The sequence below is a fragment of the Carettochelys insculpta genome, chromosome 9 (genome assembly GCF_033958435.1).
Source record: "Carettochelys insculpta isolate YL-2023 chromosome 9, ASM3395843v1, whole genome shotgun sequence".
Taxonomy (NCBI): Eukaryota; Metazoa; Chordata; order Testudines; family Carettochelyidae; genus Carettochelys; species Carettochelys insculpta.
This window is the reverse complement of record NC_134145.1, coordinates 4,189,298-4,208,167: the sequence shown is the minus strand read 5'-3', so window position 1 is coordinate 4,208,167 and position 18,870 is coordinate 4,189,298. Positions and strand designations below refer to the sequence as shown.

Here is an 18,870-nt window from a genome sequence, read left to right as displayed (position 1 = left end):
CGCCATGGCTGCGCGCGCGGAGCGTCCTGGGAAAGAGCCCGCGGGAAAAACTCGCCTCTTCCCCGCGCGCTAAGGCTGCGCGCGGTGTATCATGGGAGACGTAGTCCTCGCCTCAGACGCCACGGGAGGCGCGGAGCACGATGGGATTGCCAGCCTCTGTGCCCCTCTTGCTTGCTGGGAATTGTAGTCCTGAGGCCGTTCTTCTCTGCGCCGCGCAGCGCAGGATGGACTCCAACCCCCAGCAGCCCCCGCGGCTAAACGGCGCGGCGGCCGCGGCGGCTGTGAGCTTTTGAAACCCTCGGAGGGAGAATCAGGGCCGAAGGGGCGCTACGTCTGCGAGCCTGTGGCACCGGTAGCGGCGATCTTCGCCTCCTTCTTTCGCCCCCCTAGCGACCCCGGGGCCGAGCCAGAGACTCCCGCCCGGTGCTTTTCCCACAGCGACACCGGGGCCCCAGGCACAAGCGCTCCCTGCGACCGGGGCTGAACCAGAGACACCCCCCGCCCTGGCGGTCGTTTCCCCGGGGAGACTGGCGCTGACCCAGACCCCACCCCCCGCTTTTTCCGGAGGCGCCGCGCGCTGTGCTCGGACACCTCCCCGAGCCCCCGTCTGCCAGGCTCCCTAGCAGCTCCCCAGAGACCCCCGCTCTGAGCCTCTGCCATACCCTCGCCCTCCCAAGATGTCCCCAGAGTGCCCTCACCCCGCCCGTCTGCCACCCTCTCTGTACCCGTAGGTCCTCTGCCGTGAGCCCCCTTTGCTGCCTCAGTACCTCCCCAGAGCTTCCTTATCCTGTTCCCCTTCTGGGGACCCCAAGAGCTCCCCAGAGACCCACCCACCCTCCCTCATAATCCCTCACTCCATCCCCTCAGTACGTTCCCAGAGCCCCGTCATCCACTCATCTGCCAGTCTTTCTGCACCTCCCCAAGTATCCCCTGAGCCTCTGCCGTGCACCCCACCTGATTGCCTCAGTAGCTCCCCAGTATCCCCTCCCCTCGACTGTTCACCAAGCGGCACTGGCAGTCCTCGTCCCACACCGTGGTGCCTCCCTAGGGCCTTCTGAGACCTTATGGCAGGGGGATGGGAGGCCTACCCGAAATACTCTTGAGCTGCCAGATTTCTGTATGTGTAGTGGTGCAAGAGGTGGGAGTCCTGGGCTCCCCCTGCTCCATTGAAGACAAGGCACGATCCTACCTGAGTCCGCTTAATGTTCCCACAGAGTAGGTGGGAGACTTCTGCATCACCAGCACTGTGGCAGGGTGCTGAGCTTGGCCCTAGGAGATGTTCTTCTTTGGGGCCTGCTCTGCCTGTTAAAGTACTGATGATCGTCCAGCAAGAGACCTACCTCACGAAATCCATTCTGGGTGTGAATTTTGTAGGAGTCTCAGGATTTCTAGACTTTTTCCTCAGGGTGTACCCTCCCATTTGTTTCTCTTACCTGTGCATGTACATTTAAACTGTGATAGAAGTATGAGCCGTACGTACAAGGAGGAAAATCTCTTTGCTGGTGCTTTTGCAGGTGCATCCAACTGTCTTCACCCCACTGGGCTCTGTTCCATCTCTCAGCTTTACACCCAAAGGGCTGATTCTAAGTTACTTTGGCATTGGTAAACACTTAAAAACACCTGCCTACCAAACACATGAACTGGGACACACAGCTCAACTCCATACTGACTGCAACTGACAGCAACGTGGCTAAAATAAAGGCAAGTTCAGCTGTATTGTCATCTCTCACTTGTCACTTAGATTCACTCCAGGAAAATTCTATTTAAACAAGTGCTGGATCCCCTGATTCCTTGAACTATTATGGTAGCATTGCTGCAGGTGCACTCACCAGGTCTAATTTCTGTGATTGCTTTAGCTGGTATTGTAACTTGCAGAGTTCCCTTCCCTAGAGGCTGGTTGAACGTTTCATCTTGACAGCTGTATTCAGGTAATAAATTACTCTCACGGAGGTCTTTCAGTGCTAGACTGGAGCTATCAAGGCTGCAGTATTCCGAGAAGGGGGTGAAAATGGAAAAGTTTCTGCAAATATTTCAAGGATGTAAATGTCAGAGAGGGGGAGCAATTCCCCAGGGTGATCAGGGGCTTTGTAAGAGAAAAAAGGATGAAATGAGGATGCAACATGGACAGGACAATGGACTGAGAGAAAGCACTAATCCCAATGTAATAAATTACTTGTAGAACTGGATGGGTGTCCACTGTTTGCAAACATCACAGTTTGGTTTCTTTGCCAAAACAAAATGCACTTCCCTATTTACTGCCGGTATGTATGGGTGAAAAGAGATTCTCTTGAATTGCCAAGAATCCTTTGTTGAGTGGGATTATTCTGTCAAATCTGCAAAACCTTTATTACACAACAATTCAGTGGAAGGGATGTAATCTGGTAGATGCAAGTGGTTTTAAGATCAGGATTTTGCATTTCATAAGGCCTTGCTGCAGCCTTTGCCCTGTAAAAGCAGGGATTGACGCAACAAGGGAGCAATGTTCCCTGTAATCTTTTCCATCTATGTGTGGATTTTTGCATCTCTGTGCAGAATACATTTTTATGTGCACTGAGGCATGTTTAAATTTGTCCCCCCAGGAGAAACACATACCTAGCTGTGGGTACTCTGCTAATGAGGTGGGTGGCACTTGAATCACCGAAGTGGCTGCACAAGGACCCATCTTACTGGGAACATTGCAAGAGAGCCAGTCTGTGGATAGTATGAGGTGCAGCTCTGAGAGGTATTATTTGAGTGTTAAAACTAGGGAAGAAGGCTGTTATACAAGAAAGGCAGCAGTATCCTTAGCGGGAGTGTAGTCTAGTGCTTTAGAGCATGGAACTGTGCGTTGGGATTGCTCAATTCCATTCCTTCCTCTGTCCCTATTTACTGTATTCACAAGTCTGAACAATTTTCTACCTCAGTTCTCCCCATCTATGAAATGGGAGATTATGGCCTATAGATGGTGCTAGAGCTGCACATATTGTTTCAAAGCTACTGGTGCTGTTACTAAGTAGTCAGTCAAGGGAGAAGGGACATACTCTCAAATTTCAACTTGGTGGGAAATCATACAGAGCTCTAGGAAAGCTGGTGAGAGTTAACCAAGCTTTGTAGCTATTCTGATGTGCCTAATACAGGACTTGTTGCACATGCTTGAATGCTTTTTGAATATTTTTCATAGATTTAAAAAGTCAGAAGGGGGATGACTGTGGTAATCTAGTTTGATCTCCCATATAACAAAACCACAGGACATTCCTGTATTCATTGCTGTTTCAACTAGTTTTCCTCCTGCATTTGCCCTACATACCTCACTCTGCTGCTTCCCTGTCCACTTTTCCCTTAATGACCTCAGGGGTCATTGTTGAGAACATGAGGACTCTTCCTAATCTTATTCTGATGTTAACAACCCACCTTGTTCAACTTAAAGAAAGGACCTCCAGAAAAGCAGTGTGAGGTATCTACAACACCTTTGTATGTGTGCAACTTTCACTGACCCTTTATGAGAGCCATGTGAGCGTGGTTGTCTTTACCATGTAAACTAGTTTCTCTTTCTCTGTTACAGCAGCGTCTGAATACAACCAGCATCCCTTCCAAAGGTAACAACAACCTGTTTGTGATGAGCATTTCTAAAACCACTTGCTACCATAGCAGTGGGAGTCTGTAGGAAAATCCATTGTGCTGCATGATCATATGTTATCTTGTGTCTCTGGCTTTTTCCAAGTTCCCTGCCTTGGGCAATAGCTGGGACAAGTTTAATTATGTGGCAAACAAATGGGTTCCCTTCCCTGCAACCCAGGTAACTTGTGTTGCCTTTGATCTCTTAGTGGATTTGCTGCTTGATAGAACAAACACTGAGAGCATTGCATTTGATGAGTCTTTGGCTGGATCTCACCATCCGTGTCCTACCTGCCGAAGTCTTCCACACTACCAGATGGCAACAGAAGAGCTTGCAGCCATCAGCAATCAACTGCATTCTCAAGCTAAGGTAATTCTAGAGCTTCAGTGACATTAGCCTGCTCTACTAAGGGGAAGCAATGGGTTTCACTTGAAATACACACACCTTCTCTTAGATGTCCTGCACTGTAAAGATCCTCTCTGTCACACAATTGAAAAAGCCTGTTCCTCTTTGAGACATTTGGAAAGGCCTCCACGTGAAAATTTGAGGTGTTCTCTCCCCATTGTCCTAGTTGAGAGTTCATGCCAATCCATGGCTGAAGCTGCAGGGGTATGTCATGTGTCCTGTGAAGCAAAGTAATCTCACAGGATCACTTACTCCTCTCTGTGTGGTCCCCTGCATCCCATTGATCACCAAGTCTTCTGCTATGTCCTTCATCGCAGCCTTTATTTTTCCAGCAAGGAGGGTCATAGTAGGGATGTAAAATCCCATTTAATTGGTTAACCAGTTAAATGGTAGGCTAACCTACTGTTTAAATAGGTAGCCAACTAAAGAGATGGGTGGCTGAGGAGATGTGCAATGGACAGGGGCTGCTTCGGCTAGGCTGGAATGCCCCTAACTCAGGGTGTGCTGGGGACCAGGGCTGCCCCAGCCCAGCTGGAGCTTTGCTGCCTGTGGCACTGCCAAATGTAGCCAGAGCAGACTTGGTTCCTGGCACGCCATGGGTAGGGGCTCTTCAGCCTGGCTGGAGCAGCCCTGCAGTATTCTCAGCTTTTTGAAACTGAACTGGCTTACACCACGCAACTGAGTTCTTCCTTGCACTAAATTATTTCCAGGTGAGACTTGTTCTGCTTTTCCCCTCAGGTCATCGAGTCCCTCACTCAGTCTGTAAATCGACTGAAGCAGGAGAAGGAGATACAGCAGCAGCGGATCCATAATTTGGAAGGTAGTGAAGAATCCCATGGCTTTGCTGTCATTCTGGGATGTTCAGAGGTTGTTCCCCATCTGACTGTTTGCGATACTGTTGATGAGCCAACAGGCTGGGAGTGCAGCTCGTCAGTGGGGCCTATTCCAGCCCCCTTCACTGATGAGCATATCGAGCTCAAACCTAGGTAGACCCCTACTGTCCCAGCTCTTAGTCCTTTTCTCTAACACTGTTACAGAATGCGATGGCTACATCGGTTGGCTCAGATGTTGGAACTCTTGGTTTACATCTCTCACATATTCTACCCCAAAGCATCAGTTCAGAAGCGACCATGAAGACTGAATTCCCCTGCAGTGTGATGGCAGAGTGATGAAGGGAGCGCTGAATATGCTGTGCGTTTACAGGGGATCAGCAGAGGCCCCCAGTGCCAGTCCAGTACCTTACATTAGCAGTGAACTGACTGTGGAGACCTTCATATTGTGCATTATTCAACTTCCCCCTTGCAGGCTGAAGCTTAATTATTTTCCACCTTTTCTCTTGCTGTTGCAGAGGAGGTTAGCCGATTGCAGAACAGTCCTCACAGTGGCTTGGAGTTGCTGCTGGGGCGGAGACTGGAAGGGCTGAAGAGTGAGCTTCATAACCTGCGCCAACAAGTGTTTCACCAGCCAGATGGAGATTGCATCCCGGATTTGTATCCCAGTGCCAGGGTCATGCGGGAGATGCATGAGAGGTCAGCTGTTTGGGTTATGAAATTGAGGCAGTTGCTTTCCTTATCTGGGAGGGTGGTAACTCTCTCTGTCCCTTTTATTTTAGCAAAAGGCTCTTATGGCAAGAATATGAATGTGTGAGAAGAGAGGTGGAGCAACTGAAGCACAAGCTTAGTGAGTGTTGCTGTACACCGCTCCTGTTGGTGGTCACCTCCAGGGGCCTGACAGATGACTGAAAGAGGGGAGGGAAGCACCCTGCAGTTGGGAGCGTTATGTTATAGTTGCACTGAACAATTTGCTGAGGAGTGGAGGAGCAGGGATACTGTGGTGAATAGACAGAGTAAGGAGGTGAAGCATGGGAGCCTGCACAGGGCTTGCTAGCTCAATCAGGCTTCCACCAGGGCATTGGCAGGGTTGTGGGAGGGTAATGTGCACAGGATCCCCACTCCGTCAGACTCTGTGTGTTGCATTGTGCGATCTCCACTGGGCTTATATGCAATACCCAGGGCTTTGAGGAGGGGCGGGGTCCATTCAGTGAATGAATGGGGTCCATTGTAATACATTTGTGCAACTGTAAACTTCATCCCATCCTGTTCTTAGACAGGCAAGGTGGGGAGAGCCTATCTCTAGACAGGCAAGGTGGGGTGGGAATGGACAATGATACTGACCTCCCGTGTAAAGTGCTTTGAGAGTTACTACTTAAAAGTGCTATGTGGGAGCTGGATGGCATTATTGTTATTGGGCCTTTGCCAAGGATGCTCTGGGTTGTCAGGTACCTTGGCTGGACATAGACCAGAGACAGTCTTGAAAATACCTTGGTCTTAGATTAAACTATGTCTCTATCTTCAAAGAGACTGTGCAAACAATCCCTTCATACTCAGAAGCTACCACTCAGTCAGATCATCTGTTTGTTGTAACTAAGTTTTAACTACTTCACTCCTATTATGGGTATAAAACTGACATAAGCATGGAAGAGGGAGCTGTATTCTATTCTGGCTAAAGTATCATAAACAGAACTTCCAGTTGTGGGTTAAATTCCCCTCCCCCTGTACTGCAGCAGTTCTGTGGAGTCAGTTAGATGGCCCGCATAGAACTAAGGGCAGAATTTGAGGTGCAGGATCTTTGGTAATTACATAAAACATAATGGACCTAGCTTGATTCTCAGCTGTCAAGCTCAGTTTACTGCAGCAGCTCTTTTGAATTCCAATAAGGCTGAAAGTTCCCAACCAAAATCAGGTCCCCATTCTGTTAGATGTGGTATAAATGCCTAGTGAGAGTCAGTCCCTGTCCCAAAGAGCTTACAGTCCGAATAGACAAGATCCCCATTAGGGAAACTGATCCTGTTGAACATAGGCATTGAAGGGGTGTAAATGGGGACCCACCAATGTCATTTTCACAGTCATCTGTCAGAGTAGAATTTTATGTAAAGGTCTTCATGTTAATTACAGTTTTTTGATTTGTGCCTATTCGATATCTGTGAAAGTAATAGACCCTGGGTATTGTGTGTAACTCCAGTAGAGATCGGACAGATGCTTCCACTGTTCACATGAGTTCCATAGTAGAATGTTGTCCTGGAATGAGAGGCTATCTAGTAAACTTTTGACTGCATATGCATGGAGAAAAATGAATGGTGAGATAACTATTAAAAATCAGGTGCAGAATAGAAGTAGAGTCTGCTACAACTCAGCTCTGTGGCCAAAACAAATCTGGTTTACTGTGTAAAGTTACACTGCTTTCCTTCTTAGACCGACAGGAGGAGGATTTATTCCATCAGATGTCTGAAACTGATGAAATGAAGAGAACTCAAGGTCTATATTGCAAGGTACATAGTTTTAAAGGTTTACTTTTCCCAGGCAAAATCATTACAGAAAAAGGGTTAAGCACATGTATGAATTGCATCCGCAGTACAAGGAGTGAGAGTAAAAGTTACAAGGGCCTCTGGCATGTAGTGATCACCAGTGAGGGCAGGAGGACTATCTTCTGTTTGAATAGTATTGCAAAATAGTCAGGAGATTCATGGGAGTTTTAGATCTTCCTCTGAGGGCTAGAGAAAAGATCATGAATTTGATCATGGTGAAGCCATTATTTGTCAGGCGTGCTGCAATAACGTCATCTAAAAGGTACTACATTAATAAAGGCTGGGATATTACTATGTATTCCAGTGTGCTTCAGATTTCAGAATTTATTCCTTCGGATAGGATAGAACCAACTCCTATTTGCCCCTGGACTTATGGGAGGGTCACTGTAATCCCTGTTTAGAAGGGGTCACATTAAGGAAGTTAAACATTGAAACAATAATGGGGTCCAATTGTAGCAATTCTCTTTCCTGTGTATTTCAGGTGTTTGTTAAACAAGACTGGCACACTCACAGCATTTCTAAGACACCCATCATATACATAGCTAGATGCCACGTAGAAAACTAAGATCAGTATGGTTGTAGTCTGCAGAGAATGACTTATTTTTATTAAATATTGATAGTGCAGTACTACCATTGTGCACAGTGCATGACCCAAAGAACCGACAAGCTTAGAAAGCAAGCAATATGAGAAGCAGGGGCAGCAGAGAGGGGTATATTCCGAATATTACAAGTGTTCCTGTTTGTAGGAAAAAAGCATATATAGCTGAAAATTTCAGATTGTCCCTATCAAACATCAGAACAGGGTTGATTTCTAGGCCTCACAGCAGAAATTGGAAGGATTTGGAACAAACAGCTGTGCCCTTATGGGTCACTTCGGGAAGGGCATTCCATGCGTAAGGTGTGAAGATATTTGTGATTGAGGCTGGCCGAGCAGAAGGAGAGAAAAGATAATGTGGTGGGAAACACGCAGACAAGTAGAGAGGGCCAAAGTCATGAAGGACCTAAAATACATTGGAGCCAATGATCAGACCTGGCTATACTTCTCAGCTAGCAGCAGCCCTCTAAACCCTTTAGAAACCACCTGCTTTGTGGTGCTTCTGGCCAGGTAGCCTTCATAATTTGCTGCCCAAGAGATTTTGGGGGGCACATTTTCAAACTGATTAGTGTTTTTCTAGATTAGGGTTGGCTTAAATGCGGTCTGTGGCCCAATCATGGATGGCAGGGATCTACAGTGTGGTCCTAATTTCCATGAAGGAGGTTGGTTCAGGGGGTACACGTCCCAGCATGCTGTACTCCATCTTGATCTGAGTACACCGAAGTGTAAAGGAACATAAGCCCATAGCTTTCTGTGTTGGGAAGGTGAAGTGCTCGTTGCCACAGGTAGCTGTGCTTTCCCCAACCTGTTCCAGGCACATACAGAGAACAAATGACGCATGTTCTGCTGGGCGCAGCACTGCTGTGTAGAATCAGAGGCTGTCTGTGGGGAGCCCTTTTGGCAATGTGACTGTCCCTCTCATCCACAGATGCTGGAAGATTTGATGAACAGTCACAAAGCTCAATCGGATGACTTGGACAAAGCCAAGTTGGAGACATGGAGCACCCAGCAGGAGCTCGGCTGCATCAGGTAGGGGCCTTGTCGGAACTGAGGCACTCATGTGTATACACCATCATTGCTGGCAAGGTGAGGTGCATTCCCCACCCAACTGGGCTCAGCACATCTGCTGCAAGTGTTAATATCCAAGGGATCTTTCATCATAAACCACATGGGAATGGCACAAGGGTCTGTGCTGCTGTCTGACCGAGTAGGGAACATCAGTTCAGTTGCTGTTAGGCAAATATCCACATCACAGCTAGCACTAAGAGAGCCTTCGCTTGCACCCTTAGAGAAGGCAGAGCTGAATTCTCCTCTTGCTCCTAGAGGTGGCCTTTGTAGGTCATGATTGAGGCCTGTTATCAAGACAGTATGGAGGGAAGTCATCAGAGGTGGAAAAAGTACCCCAAAAATTACTTGAGTAAAAGTGCAGCTGTTTGGGGGGGTGGGGTATGTGTACTTAAGTATACGTTGTCATTGTCCCTCTGAAAAACTACTTGCGGAAAAGCATGTGCGCGCGTGCACACACATCACCTCTAGGTTGTACTCAAGTATCCAGAAATGAAAGCAGCTGCACTTTTACTCAAGTCACTTTTTGGGTACTTTTTCAGCCTCTGGAAGTCATCAGTCTACCAGCTTGGTGGACAGAGACGATCCATCTGTAGATTGGCAATCCAGTACTTTTTGCTGGTAGGCACTTCCCTTTTTAAATGCATCAAGTTCAGAGCATGGGCAGCTGCAGTTCAGATTTGCCCCAGAGAGGAACCCCAGTTACAGTTGATGGAGAGCTCAGTATTTTTGAGGTTCATTCAATCTTCAGTCTCTGCTGAGGCACAAGGGACCAACTGTGATGGTAGATGTTTGTGATGGAGACACCTTTATGCTGGGAACTAGACTAAGTATCCCATTTCACTTCACACAGACTCAGAGTAGCCCCCGAATGTGAATTACTTCCTGCGTTTCTATTTTGGCCTGACCCTAAACTGTTGACCTGGAAATGAAAGGCACCATATTTAATTACAGCAGTTCTGCAACCTCTGGTTCCTCTGGGTGTGCATTGTGTAATCAAGCATGCTCATGTTCTCCTTCCCCAGATCCTCCGCCATGGGGACTGGGTGACTTTTGAAGCTCCTTCTCAGTGGATCTTTGACTGAACCCACTTGGCTCTTGTCAGAAAGTGATGACTCCCATTTTTTGCTTTCTGTCCCCTCAGCAGGAATTCTCTTGAAGAGATGCCCACTTGTGTCTCTTAAACCTTTGCCCTTCCCTGCATCACTCTGCTCTTTTCTTGCTTTCCTGTGCTGTCGTGTTCCAGAGAAGGAATATGGTGAGAAAGGAAACTGACCCTTCCTTTTGACTGTGATCTCTACTCTGCTGGGCCTTGCGTTCACTGGCATTTTCTCTGGAGAGGATTTGAGCTTCCCTTTCAATGATACTTATCTCTGCGCTACTGTTCCTTTAATGGTGCCCTTGTCTTTCCAATCCACTTGGCCCTGGAGTATCTGTGAGGCACAACTTGGACTTAGCTGGGGATTCTGTGTGTCATGCCCTGGTGTCACAATGGGACAATGTGTCACAGGAGCACCAACCATGCCTTGAGTGGGCAGCCAGTGTTACCTCAGTGGTTTGCTCCAGACTTCCCTTCCTGGGGAGCCCTCTCCATTCATTGACAGCTGGCTGATATTGAAGACCTCTGCAGTAAGAAAGACTGAGCCTATTGTTCCTGGAAGGTCTATTTGAAATCCCTGAGTTCTCCAGAGTTGTGGCGGGTACGTCAGTGCCAAGCAATGTGATATACAGCCAGCTGGCCTAAGAATCTCAGAATACCACGCAGCATGGTGACACAGCAATCGCTTCACCCACTGCTGCAATCCATCACTATGAGACAGCATTTGGCTCTTTGATAGCCAACAGCAATGCTTTACAGCAGTTTGGGGGCGGGATGTGAAGCAGATATTATCCTATCAAAACTGGGTGGGAGGGGCCTAGAAAGTCAGAGTAGAACTGATGCCAATAGAATTGGGCCATGACACTGGAGACACATGCTTGGCCCCAGCAAGAATGAACTTTTTGCATCAGTTGACAGTGCCCAATATGATGGACACTTGCATCAGTGGCTGGCTCTGCAAGGAGCTGTGTTGAGGTCTCTCCTTAAGATTCAGGGCCTTTGAGAGAGACTGGTGAGGAATGATATTACAAATACTACATACTCCCTAGTGCAGCCAGGGATCTCTAAGCCCTTTCCAGACACAGCTGAGAAAAGAACAGTAACAGAACTGGGGTTGGAACCCATGTGTCCTGACTTCTTGGTCTCTCTTCTGATACCCCTCCAAGGCTCTTATGTTCCCTCTCACCCTCAAAAATCCATAAATAACATAAATGGTCTTACTGGAAAATACTGGTGAAATCATCCATAGTCCAGCACGCCTCTGTTGTTAGAATCTCCTTGATGAATTTGTTCTGACAGCAGAAGCCAAACTAGCTTCCTATTTTAATAACCCAGCGTGGAGGGTGTCACGTTAACTCAATGAGTCATCTCCAATAATGAGTTTTTAACTGCATTTCTCTTGTAATTAAGTACTGATTCTCTTTCCCTTTCTGTAGAAGCCTTAGTTCTGTTCCATGTCCCTCACCACACTCCCTATGTAGAATGAGTTTGCTCAGCAGAGCTAAATCCACCTTCAACCATGAGTTTACCAAAATCCCTCAGTGCAGAAACTTCCAAGAATGAATTTTATCTTGCTGCTGGTGGGCATTTTTGTCTCTGGAGCTAAGCATTGGCGTTGGTTTTGTTTCATTCAGATCCACAGTTACTGACCTGAGAGACCAAATGAAAAACCATCCCTTGGAGGAGAAGCTGTACACTAAGCCCATAGGAAAGGAAAGTGCTCATGGGAGTAAGTGATGTTAGTTCTCTCACGTAAAGCTGTTTGGGAAAATCAGAGTTGGCAACAGCTGGTTTGTTGACCCTGAAATGTGTTATGGAATCATCTTGGGTTTGACAAACTTGCATCGAAACACAGGCAGGGTTACAGTGAAACCTGCCTGGTTTGCCTGGAGGGCTACTGAGGAGACCAGGGCTTCCGGAGTCTGTAGCTCTGGGGTATCCTCATCTGCAGACTGCCTGGGGGCCAGGGAGAAGGATTTTCCAAGGTCTGTGATTCTAGGCAGCCCTGCCATGTCAGAGCTTCCAGGATCTCTGCCTGAAAGCCTCAGAAGTTCTGGCTCTAACTGACTCAGCTCCCTGGTTTGTAGCAGAGAGCTGCAAAGTCCAGAGAGTTCTAGTAGTGTCACTTGATTGGACTCCTTCTCCAGACAAATTACTTCTGCCTTGGGAAGAGATTATAATATGGGGATTGCTAGGTATCTAGCTGGCTTCTCTGTTTCTTTCATCTCTCCTGTGATCTTGTTTGGTTTGTCTTTAATCACAGGGTCAGAGACTGGAGAGTTCAGTGCAGGGTGTTGTCTCCAGTGTGTTCGTTCTGTGTCCAGTGCATGTCCAGTCTTGGTTTACTTGATTTAGGCCTGGCTCTCCATCCCTTTGGTTTGGTTATTTACACACATGCAGAGTAGGTGCACAAGGCTTTTAAACCAGAACGTTTGCATTGCCTATGAAGACAGTGAGGAATCAAGCCTGTAGTCCTGAACCATGAGCTCAGCTCTCAACTTACTCTGCTTGTTGTATTTCTTGTAGAAGAAAGCAGTGATTTTTTGAGAGAAGAGGAGCTACTTTCTTTATCCCTGTGTGATGATTCTGCCTCTGAGCTCAGTCTCACAGATGTCAGCTCAGATGAGCTCTCCAGCTCCACAGAGATTAAGGGTCCTGAAGGTAGGAGAAGCGTGGCTGGTTGCAGAGCCCTTGATAACCTAAGCATAAAGTAGGAGTGTGGATGTTAGATGTGTGGCTGCCTTGGGATGGGAATGAGGGATCTCTCAGTCTGACCAGTCTCTATTTTGTGTCCCTAAAAGTGTTTGTGTTTCACACTCGCAACTTGACAAGAGCCCTAAGGCTGTGCCTAGTTTAAGCGTTTGGCATCCGGATATGGGACACAAAATGATCTAATGGTCAGAGCACTGGAATGGGAGTCAGACTTCTTGGTTCTAATCCAAGCTCTCCACTCAACCTTTTGGGGCTCCTTGTCTGTATGTTGCCAGGCTTGATCAGTTGGAAGTTGCTATGTAAATAGAAGTGCTATTTTGCGTAAGATAAGCACGCTGCAGCCTCTTACACCTGTGCTATTTAGAGGCAGCTCTGAGGAGGGAGGGACATCATCTCCCAGTATACAGTGCTCCAAAGGCCTTCTTTTGAATCCTGGTGTCTAATCTGTCCAGGATTGAGTAGGGTGACCACCTGTCTCTATTGGGCAGGACAGCCCCATATTTCAGGCACCAGAAGGGAATCCTGACTTAGTTTTAAAGAGGGGCTAATTGCTCCCCTGCCCACTGACCTTTTCCCTCACTAGCATGCACAGGAACAGCGGCTGGGCAGAGCGCACATACTCATTTACTCTCTTCACTAGGAAGAGGAAGCCAGCAGGGGGCCTTGCAAAGAAAAGGATAGGTTGGGACCCGGGGGGTGGCTGCTGTCTGCTTGCCGGTGGCTCAGGGAAGCCCGGAGAGCACGGGTGGCTGCCATCTGCTTCCCAGCTCTCAGAGGTGAGGGGAGCTGGGCGCCTACCTGCAGCTGTTGCCAGGTTCCCGGCTCCCTGCACCTCAGTGGAGCTAGAAGGAGCTGCCCCTCCCCCCATATTTCCCTGTCGTGTATTTGGGATAGGGAGATACGGTCACCCTGAGACTGAGGCTGTTTGTGTTCTGCATTGTAGAACTGCATGTTGCTCCTTGTACCATATGCTGCTTGTTCTCTAATCTGAAAGGAGAATTTAGACTGCTGGCTGTGAAAATTTGGAGACTCCATCCATACAGCTTGTGAATTGACTAGTATTCTAGTATTGTAAAGCTCTTAAGAAATGTTCGTATCATGGAATCCCTTATGTAGGGTATCCAACATACTTGTGTTAGGTCTCTCCAGACCAGGGACAATGGTGAGTGTCTGGAATTTAATGGCTATCTAGGTGGAAACACCTGAATGACAATAGGTTAGTTGAGGCCAGAAAATACTTCTGCAGACAAGTTGGGAGAGTGAAGAGAGTGGAAAATTACCAGGAACCCGACAAAGACGGGAATGAGAAAGGAGTTTACACAGCCCCCACGAGTCACACAGGGAGTTTGGGGCAGAAAAGGGGAAGGAGATAGAATAGCAAGGGTGGGAGGGGTGAGGTGAGGAGAGAAGGCTCCATGTTTCAGAACACAAGCCATGCACTGCTGCAGAAGGACCAGGATGGCCCCAGAGGATTCTGATCGTAGCCCAAAGACCCGGTTTCCAGGGGCTGAGCAGTGGGTTGCATAACCACAGCTCTAAGGAGGGTGTGCTAGTAACAGAGCTACTCCCTGAGCATCAGCCTAAAGTCCCCAGCGCATGGGGACAGTATGGGGGTTTGTTTCAGACTCTGGAGGCTGAAACAGGGTGGTGAGTGACCGGGAGGGGCATGTGCCTGGAACACTAGCTTGTTTCACTCTGTGCTGTCCTGTGGGCAGTGTTGTTCCATGGTCCTCCCTTCCAGTCTTGCTTCAGGTAGCATCAAGCTGCAATGTGAGGGACAGTTATACCACTGCTCCTGATGATATGTTGCATTCCCCGGTGGCACAGGAGATCAGTGTATAACGTCACTCCGTGTCTGGAGTTATCCTACAAATACAGGATAACTAGTTTCCAGTTATGAAATTACCCATGTTATCTAACTCGGGACTGTGCTGATCAAATGGTAAACTCAATCCCTGGTATGAGCCTGCAAAGTAGAACGAAGCAGTGACTCCCTGAGAGAAGAAGAGATACTTTCTTCATTCCTGTGTCATGATTCTGCCTCTGGGCTCAGTTTCACTGATGTAAGCTCAGAGGAGCTCAGCTAGGAAGGCTGGGAAGGAAAAGTCACCTGTTTTCAAAAGATTCATCTTCCAAACTGTAAAACCTTTGGATTTCAGCATTGCTTCAGGATGTTAAAGACACTTGTATTTGCATTAATACTTAGTCTGGGGGGAATTCCTAGTCCAGAAACAAAGGGTTTAATCAAAAACAACAAGTCCTGTGGCACCTTATAGACTAATAGATATTTTGGAGCATACTCTTGCATGGGCAAAGACCTCCTTCATCAGATGCATGTCAGGGTTTAATGTTCTTTTAAAGGAAATCTAGGCCCTACTCAGTAAGACGCTTAAGATTTTTGTGAATAGGGGCTTTAAAGCATATGAAACTTCCTTGTGTTCTTATTTTTTTTTCTAAATACAAATCCCACTGAGTCAGTCTTTACCAGTAATATAAGTACAATTAACAGCTTTGCAAGTGCAGTTGTAACATGTCCAGTTGCTGTTAGGGTGCTGCTAGCCATGATACATCAAGGGGTTAACTTCTCTTCTCTAGTGTTACCTGTAGGCACAGGTCAGGGACTAAGTTTGACATTTGATCAGCAAAGCCTTGTGTTAGATAACATGTATAATTTCATACCTGGAAACTAGTTATCCTATATTATTAGAAGTAAACATGTATACCTTAGTAGCACCCAGAGACCATGACTGGGATTATAGACGGGGTGCCCAAAAGTTTCTAGGAGGCAGGGTGCTGTGATTAAAAATATCTGCCAATACAGCATAGTCCCATTCAGATTGTTGTTGTGTTTGCTTGTATGTGTATCTTCCTAAGTAGGTGAACTGGCATTGCTTGGTGTGTCCAAACCAGTTTTGCCCTCGCTCTAGTTACAGGGAGGCAGTGGTTGGGGGCTGCAGTTTACCGTTGGGCCATTTTTCTTAGCTGACGATAACTTGAGCCTCACAGTACAGAGCACAGCTAACTCCTCTGCAATGTGTCTATAGGATCCAAAGACATCTCCACCCCAAGCCTGGAGCTGGAGGAAAGCACCCCCAGGGAGGAGGCTGGAAGCGTGTCAAATGAGGAGGAAGACCTCAGCAGTGACCTGTCTGACAGTCTGCCTGAACTTAATCTAAGTGATCTTTAATGTGTAGCCACAGAAAGCCCCTTCTGTCAAATAAGAAAACAAATTAAAGGTAGAAAAGGGAACTGGCATCTCAAAATGGACAGGCTCCTCTCCTGAACAGGCAGCTGCTTGGGGGATGGAGGCTTGTTGCAGTGGTCCAAACTGATGCCCTTGCTCGGAGACAGGCTCTGCACAGCCTGATACCAGGCAGGCAGTGCCTCCACTGACTTTGATTTTTAATTACTCTCCAGAATGAACCAACTGGGCTGTGTATTCCTGAGCTTTGGGTTGGTTGTGAGGTTCAGTCTAACTCTGTTAGCTACAGTGCTGGGCATATTTATGGAGACTTGTTCTTCCCTCTCTGCATGGTGGGAAGCCCAGTAGGTGATCATAAATCTACTCAGATAAGGGCCAGAAAGCCTCCAAGTACAGCTGACTTTGCCAGGTGCTGGGAAATCCCTTCCCACTCAGGCAAGTGAAATGGCTTAAAAGCTCCACTCCTGGAACAGTGTTTTCATGTCAGTCATAATGGGGAAATTGCTTTAATGCAGGAGAAAACAGCTGACATGGAGAGAGGCTGCGACATGAAATCCATTCTTCAGGCCTTGCACAGCTGCTGTGTTTTAAAGAAAGTTTCCATAAGTCATGACTGATTTTGTAACAGTTCCTTTATAGTGGGAGAGGGCAAGAGGAAGGAATAGGGTATGTTAGATGAGAGTTTGAGGAGAGGAGAGGGGGCGTGCTTGGCAGTCCAGGTCCCGTGCTAGAGAGGGGTCCAAGGGTCTGTGAAACAAGAGCCTGTGCAGAGATGTCACTAACCTTTCCCTGCCTCCTGCCCTTCTCCAAGATACCCTGTTGCTGAAAAGTGGGAAGCAAAGGGAGGTAGCATTGCTTTGGGGGAGATGTCTAGTGCCGTATGGCAGAGCTTGGTGTTAGCTCTCTGTTTGAACAGTCAGCAGAGGAAATAAAGAGCTAGTTAATGAAATTCATGGTTGGTGCTGAATAGCTGCAGCCAGGTCAGCCATCAAGGACAGACAGATCAAGGACAAGGGGTACATCTGTACTTAACCAGAAGATGGACACGGTGGCAGTTGATCTTCCAGGGTTCGATTTAGCACACCTAGGGGGGCTGTGCTAAGTCAAACCATCAGGGCTCCACCATTGACCTAGCTGCTTCTCACAGCTGCAAGGAATAAGGGAACCTCCCATTATGGGAACGGGAGGAAGAATCGATTTACAATACATCAACTCCAATTGATGTAGCTGGAGTTGCATATCTTAAACTGACTTTTTCCCAGTAGTGCAGCCCTGGTCATGGGCAGAAGCCGCTCCAGTGCCATTCAGTCTATGTATCTGAGAAACCATAATCCAAATGTCCACACTCAGAGGGACAGGAACGCTAGGCCACTGTGATGATGCTAGACGCCTAGTGTGGTGAGAGTGGATCGATGCCACAATTAGTGGGACTTACAACAGGGGACAACTGTGCAGTCGCACGGCTGGAGTCAGTGCGAGGCATCTCCTTACCAGAACTTTATTCCCACCCTAGTAAGAGCCCAGGGAGGCACAACGGAACTGAAAAGGGGCTGCAGAGACTGAGGGATGGGCAGAGATTAGCTCTGCTAAGAGAGGGCTGGCCTGAGTGTCGATGGCTGTTGGGGGCTGGAAAGCAGGAATTACTTCAGGTACCTATACAGTGCGCCCACCACTGTGGCAGCTCCGTCCACTTTAGGCTGAGAGCAGTCAGCTTCTAAATGGGAAGCAGCTGCTTCCCACCTGCCCACCCACCAGCTCTGCTTCCTTGGGAGGACCCTGTGGGTGAATGATGGACACTAGATTCTGGTTGGGATACCAGAGAATGCCTGGATGGAGGTGAGATACTGCTGTAGCCAGCTTGGGCTGTGGTGGTGTCTCCTAGCCCAGGATTCCAAGAGCTAAAGCTGGACAAAACCCTGTGGAAGGATTGTGTTTTGCCCAGTACCTGGGCTGGATGGCCTCACAGAGCTGGCCCACAACTAGGCTGCCTGATGGGATGATTTTCTCTGAAAGCTCTGCACAGTTCCTCTTGGAAGGTGCCTTCCACCAAAGCAGGCACAGGCAGTGCTGTACGTCTCTAGCATTTACACCCATTGAGCTCACAATGCTTTACAAAGGCAGGCAAGAATTTGACCCCTCTTTTGCACAGAGGGAAACTGAGGCACGGAATAGTTTACTAGTGAATTGAGGCGGCAATGGTACAATTGGAACCTGGGAGTTCTCCAATTTCTGTTACCTGTAGGTGCGCCCAATAAAACACTTCTTAATGAGTCACTGAGTCACACTAATGGCTTAAAACTTAACGAGGGATGCATTCCAGAGCGCACAAGCCTCTTCTTGTTCCAAACAGAGCCTGTAATTTTGCATCCAGAGGCTTTTTTGGCACTGATACAACAGCAAATTGCTAAGAACAGATCAAATAGGGCTGCTGGTGCTCATCTCCCTTCCTACGTGGACAGGACAGTCATGCTCATCTGCCAGAACTGCGCGGGGCAACCAGTACATCCAGCTTCACGGAAAAAAGAGCTTCAGAAGGCAAGAGGATTAGAATGTGGGGGAGGGGGAAATTGGCCTGTGGGAGATTAAGTCAACAGATGTTGCATTACAATTCAAAGAGTGTTGGCAAATGGCCAGTGCTGCAAAAACATATTAATTCTGGGCAGTTCCTAAGAGATCTGGTTTAGAGTTGGGGGAAGTACAAGGTAACTTAGGCTACGTCTACACGTGCAGCCAACATCGAAATAGACTATTTCGATGAATAACATCTACACGTCCTCCAGGGCCGGCAACGTTGATGTTCAACTTCGACGTTGGTCAGCCCAACATCGAAATA

General features: G+C 47.8%; 1 protein-coding gene across 2 annotated transcripts; it reads left to right on the top strand.

Annotated features, from left to right (window-relative positions):
• The first annotated feature begins 220 nt into the window (after window positions 1–220).
• Window positions 221–18,380, top strand: LOC142017671 (coiled-coil domain-containing protein 159-like). 2 transcript variants are annotated; one of them, XM_075002775.1, is made up of 12 exons: window positions 221–352; window positions 1,515–1,701; window positions 3,542–3,575; window positions 3,804–3,964; window positions 4,739–4,820; window positions 5,349–5,529; window positions 5,613–5,680; window positions 7,252–7,328; window positions 8,888–8,988; window positions 11,758–11,852; window positions 12,650–12,784; window positions 15,880–18,380. In XM_075002775.1, exons 2-12 carry the CDS (start codon window positions 1,636–1,638, stop codon window positions 16,020–16,022), a joined length of 1,143 nt encoding a protein of 380 aa, XP_074858876.1. In that variant the 5' UTR covers window positions 221–352; window positions 1,515–1,635; the 3' UTR covers window positions 16,023–18,380. The 2 variants fall into 2 exon arrangements, with proteins under 2 accessions (XP_074858876.1, XP_074858877.1); XM_075002776.1 differs by having other exon boundaries at window positions 3,545–3,575; window positions 15,880–18,379.
• Window positions 18,381–18,870: the final 490 nt, after the last annotated feature.

Bases quoted from the DNA above. Each gene is read 5' to 3' on its own strand.
- LOC142017671 (XM_075002775.1), top strand. From the start codon at position 1,636: ATGAACTGGGACACACAGCTCAACTCCATACTGACTGCAACTGACAGC. The intron at 4,821-5,348 runs GTAGTGAAGAAT...TTGCTGTTGCAG, and splicing joins GCGGATCCATAATTTGGAAG to AGGAGGTTAGCCGATTGCAG. The intron at 5,681-7,251 runs GTGAGTGTTGCT...TTTCCTTCTTAG, and splicing joins GCAACTGAAGCACAAGCTTA to ACCGACAGGAGGAGGATTTA.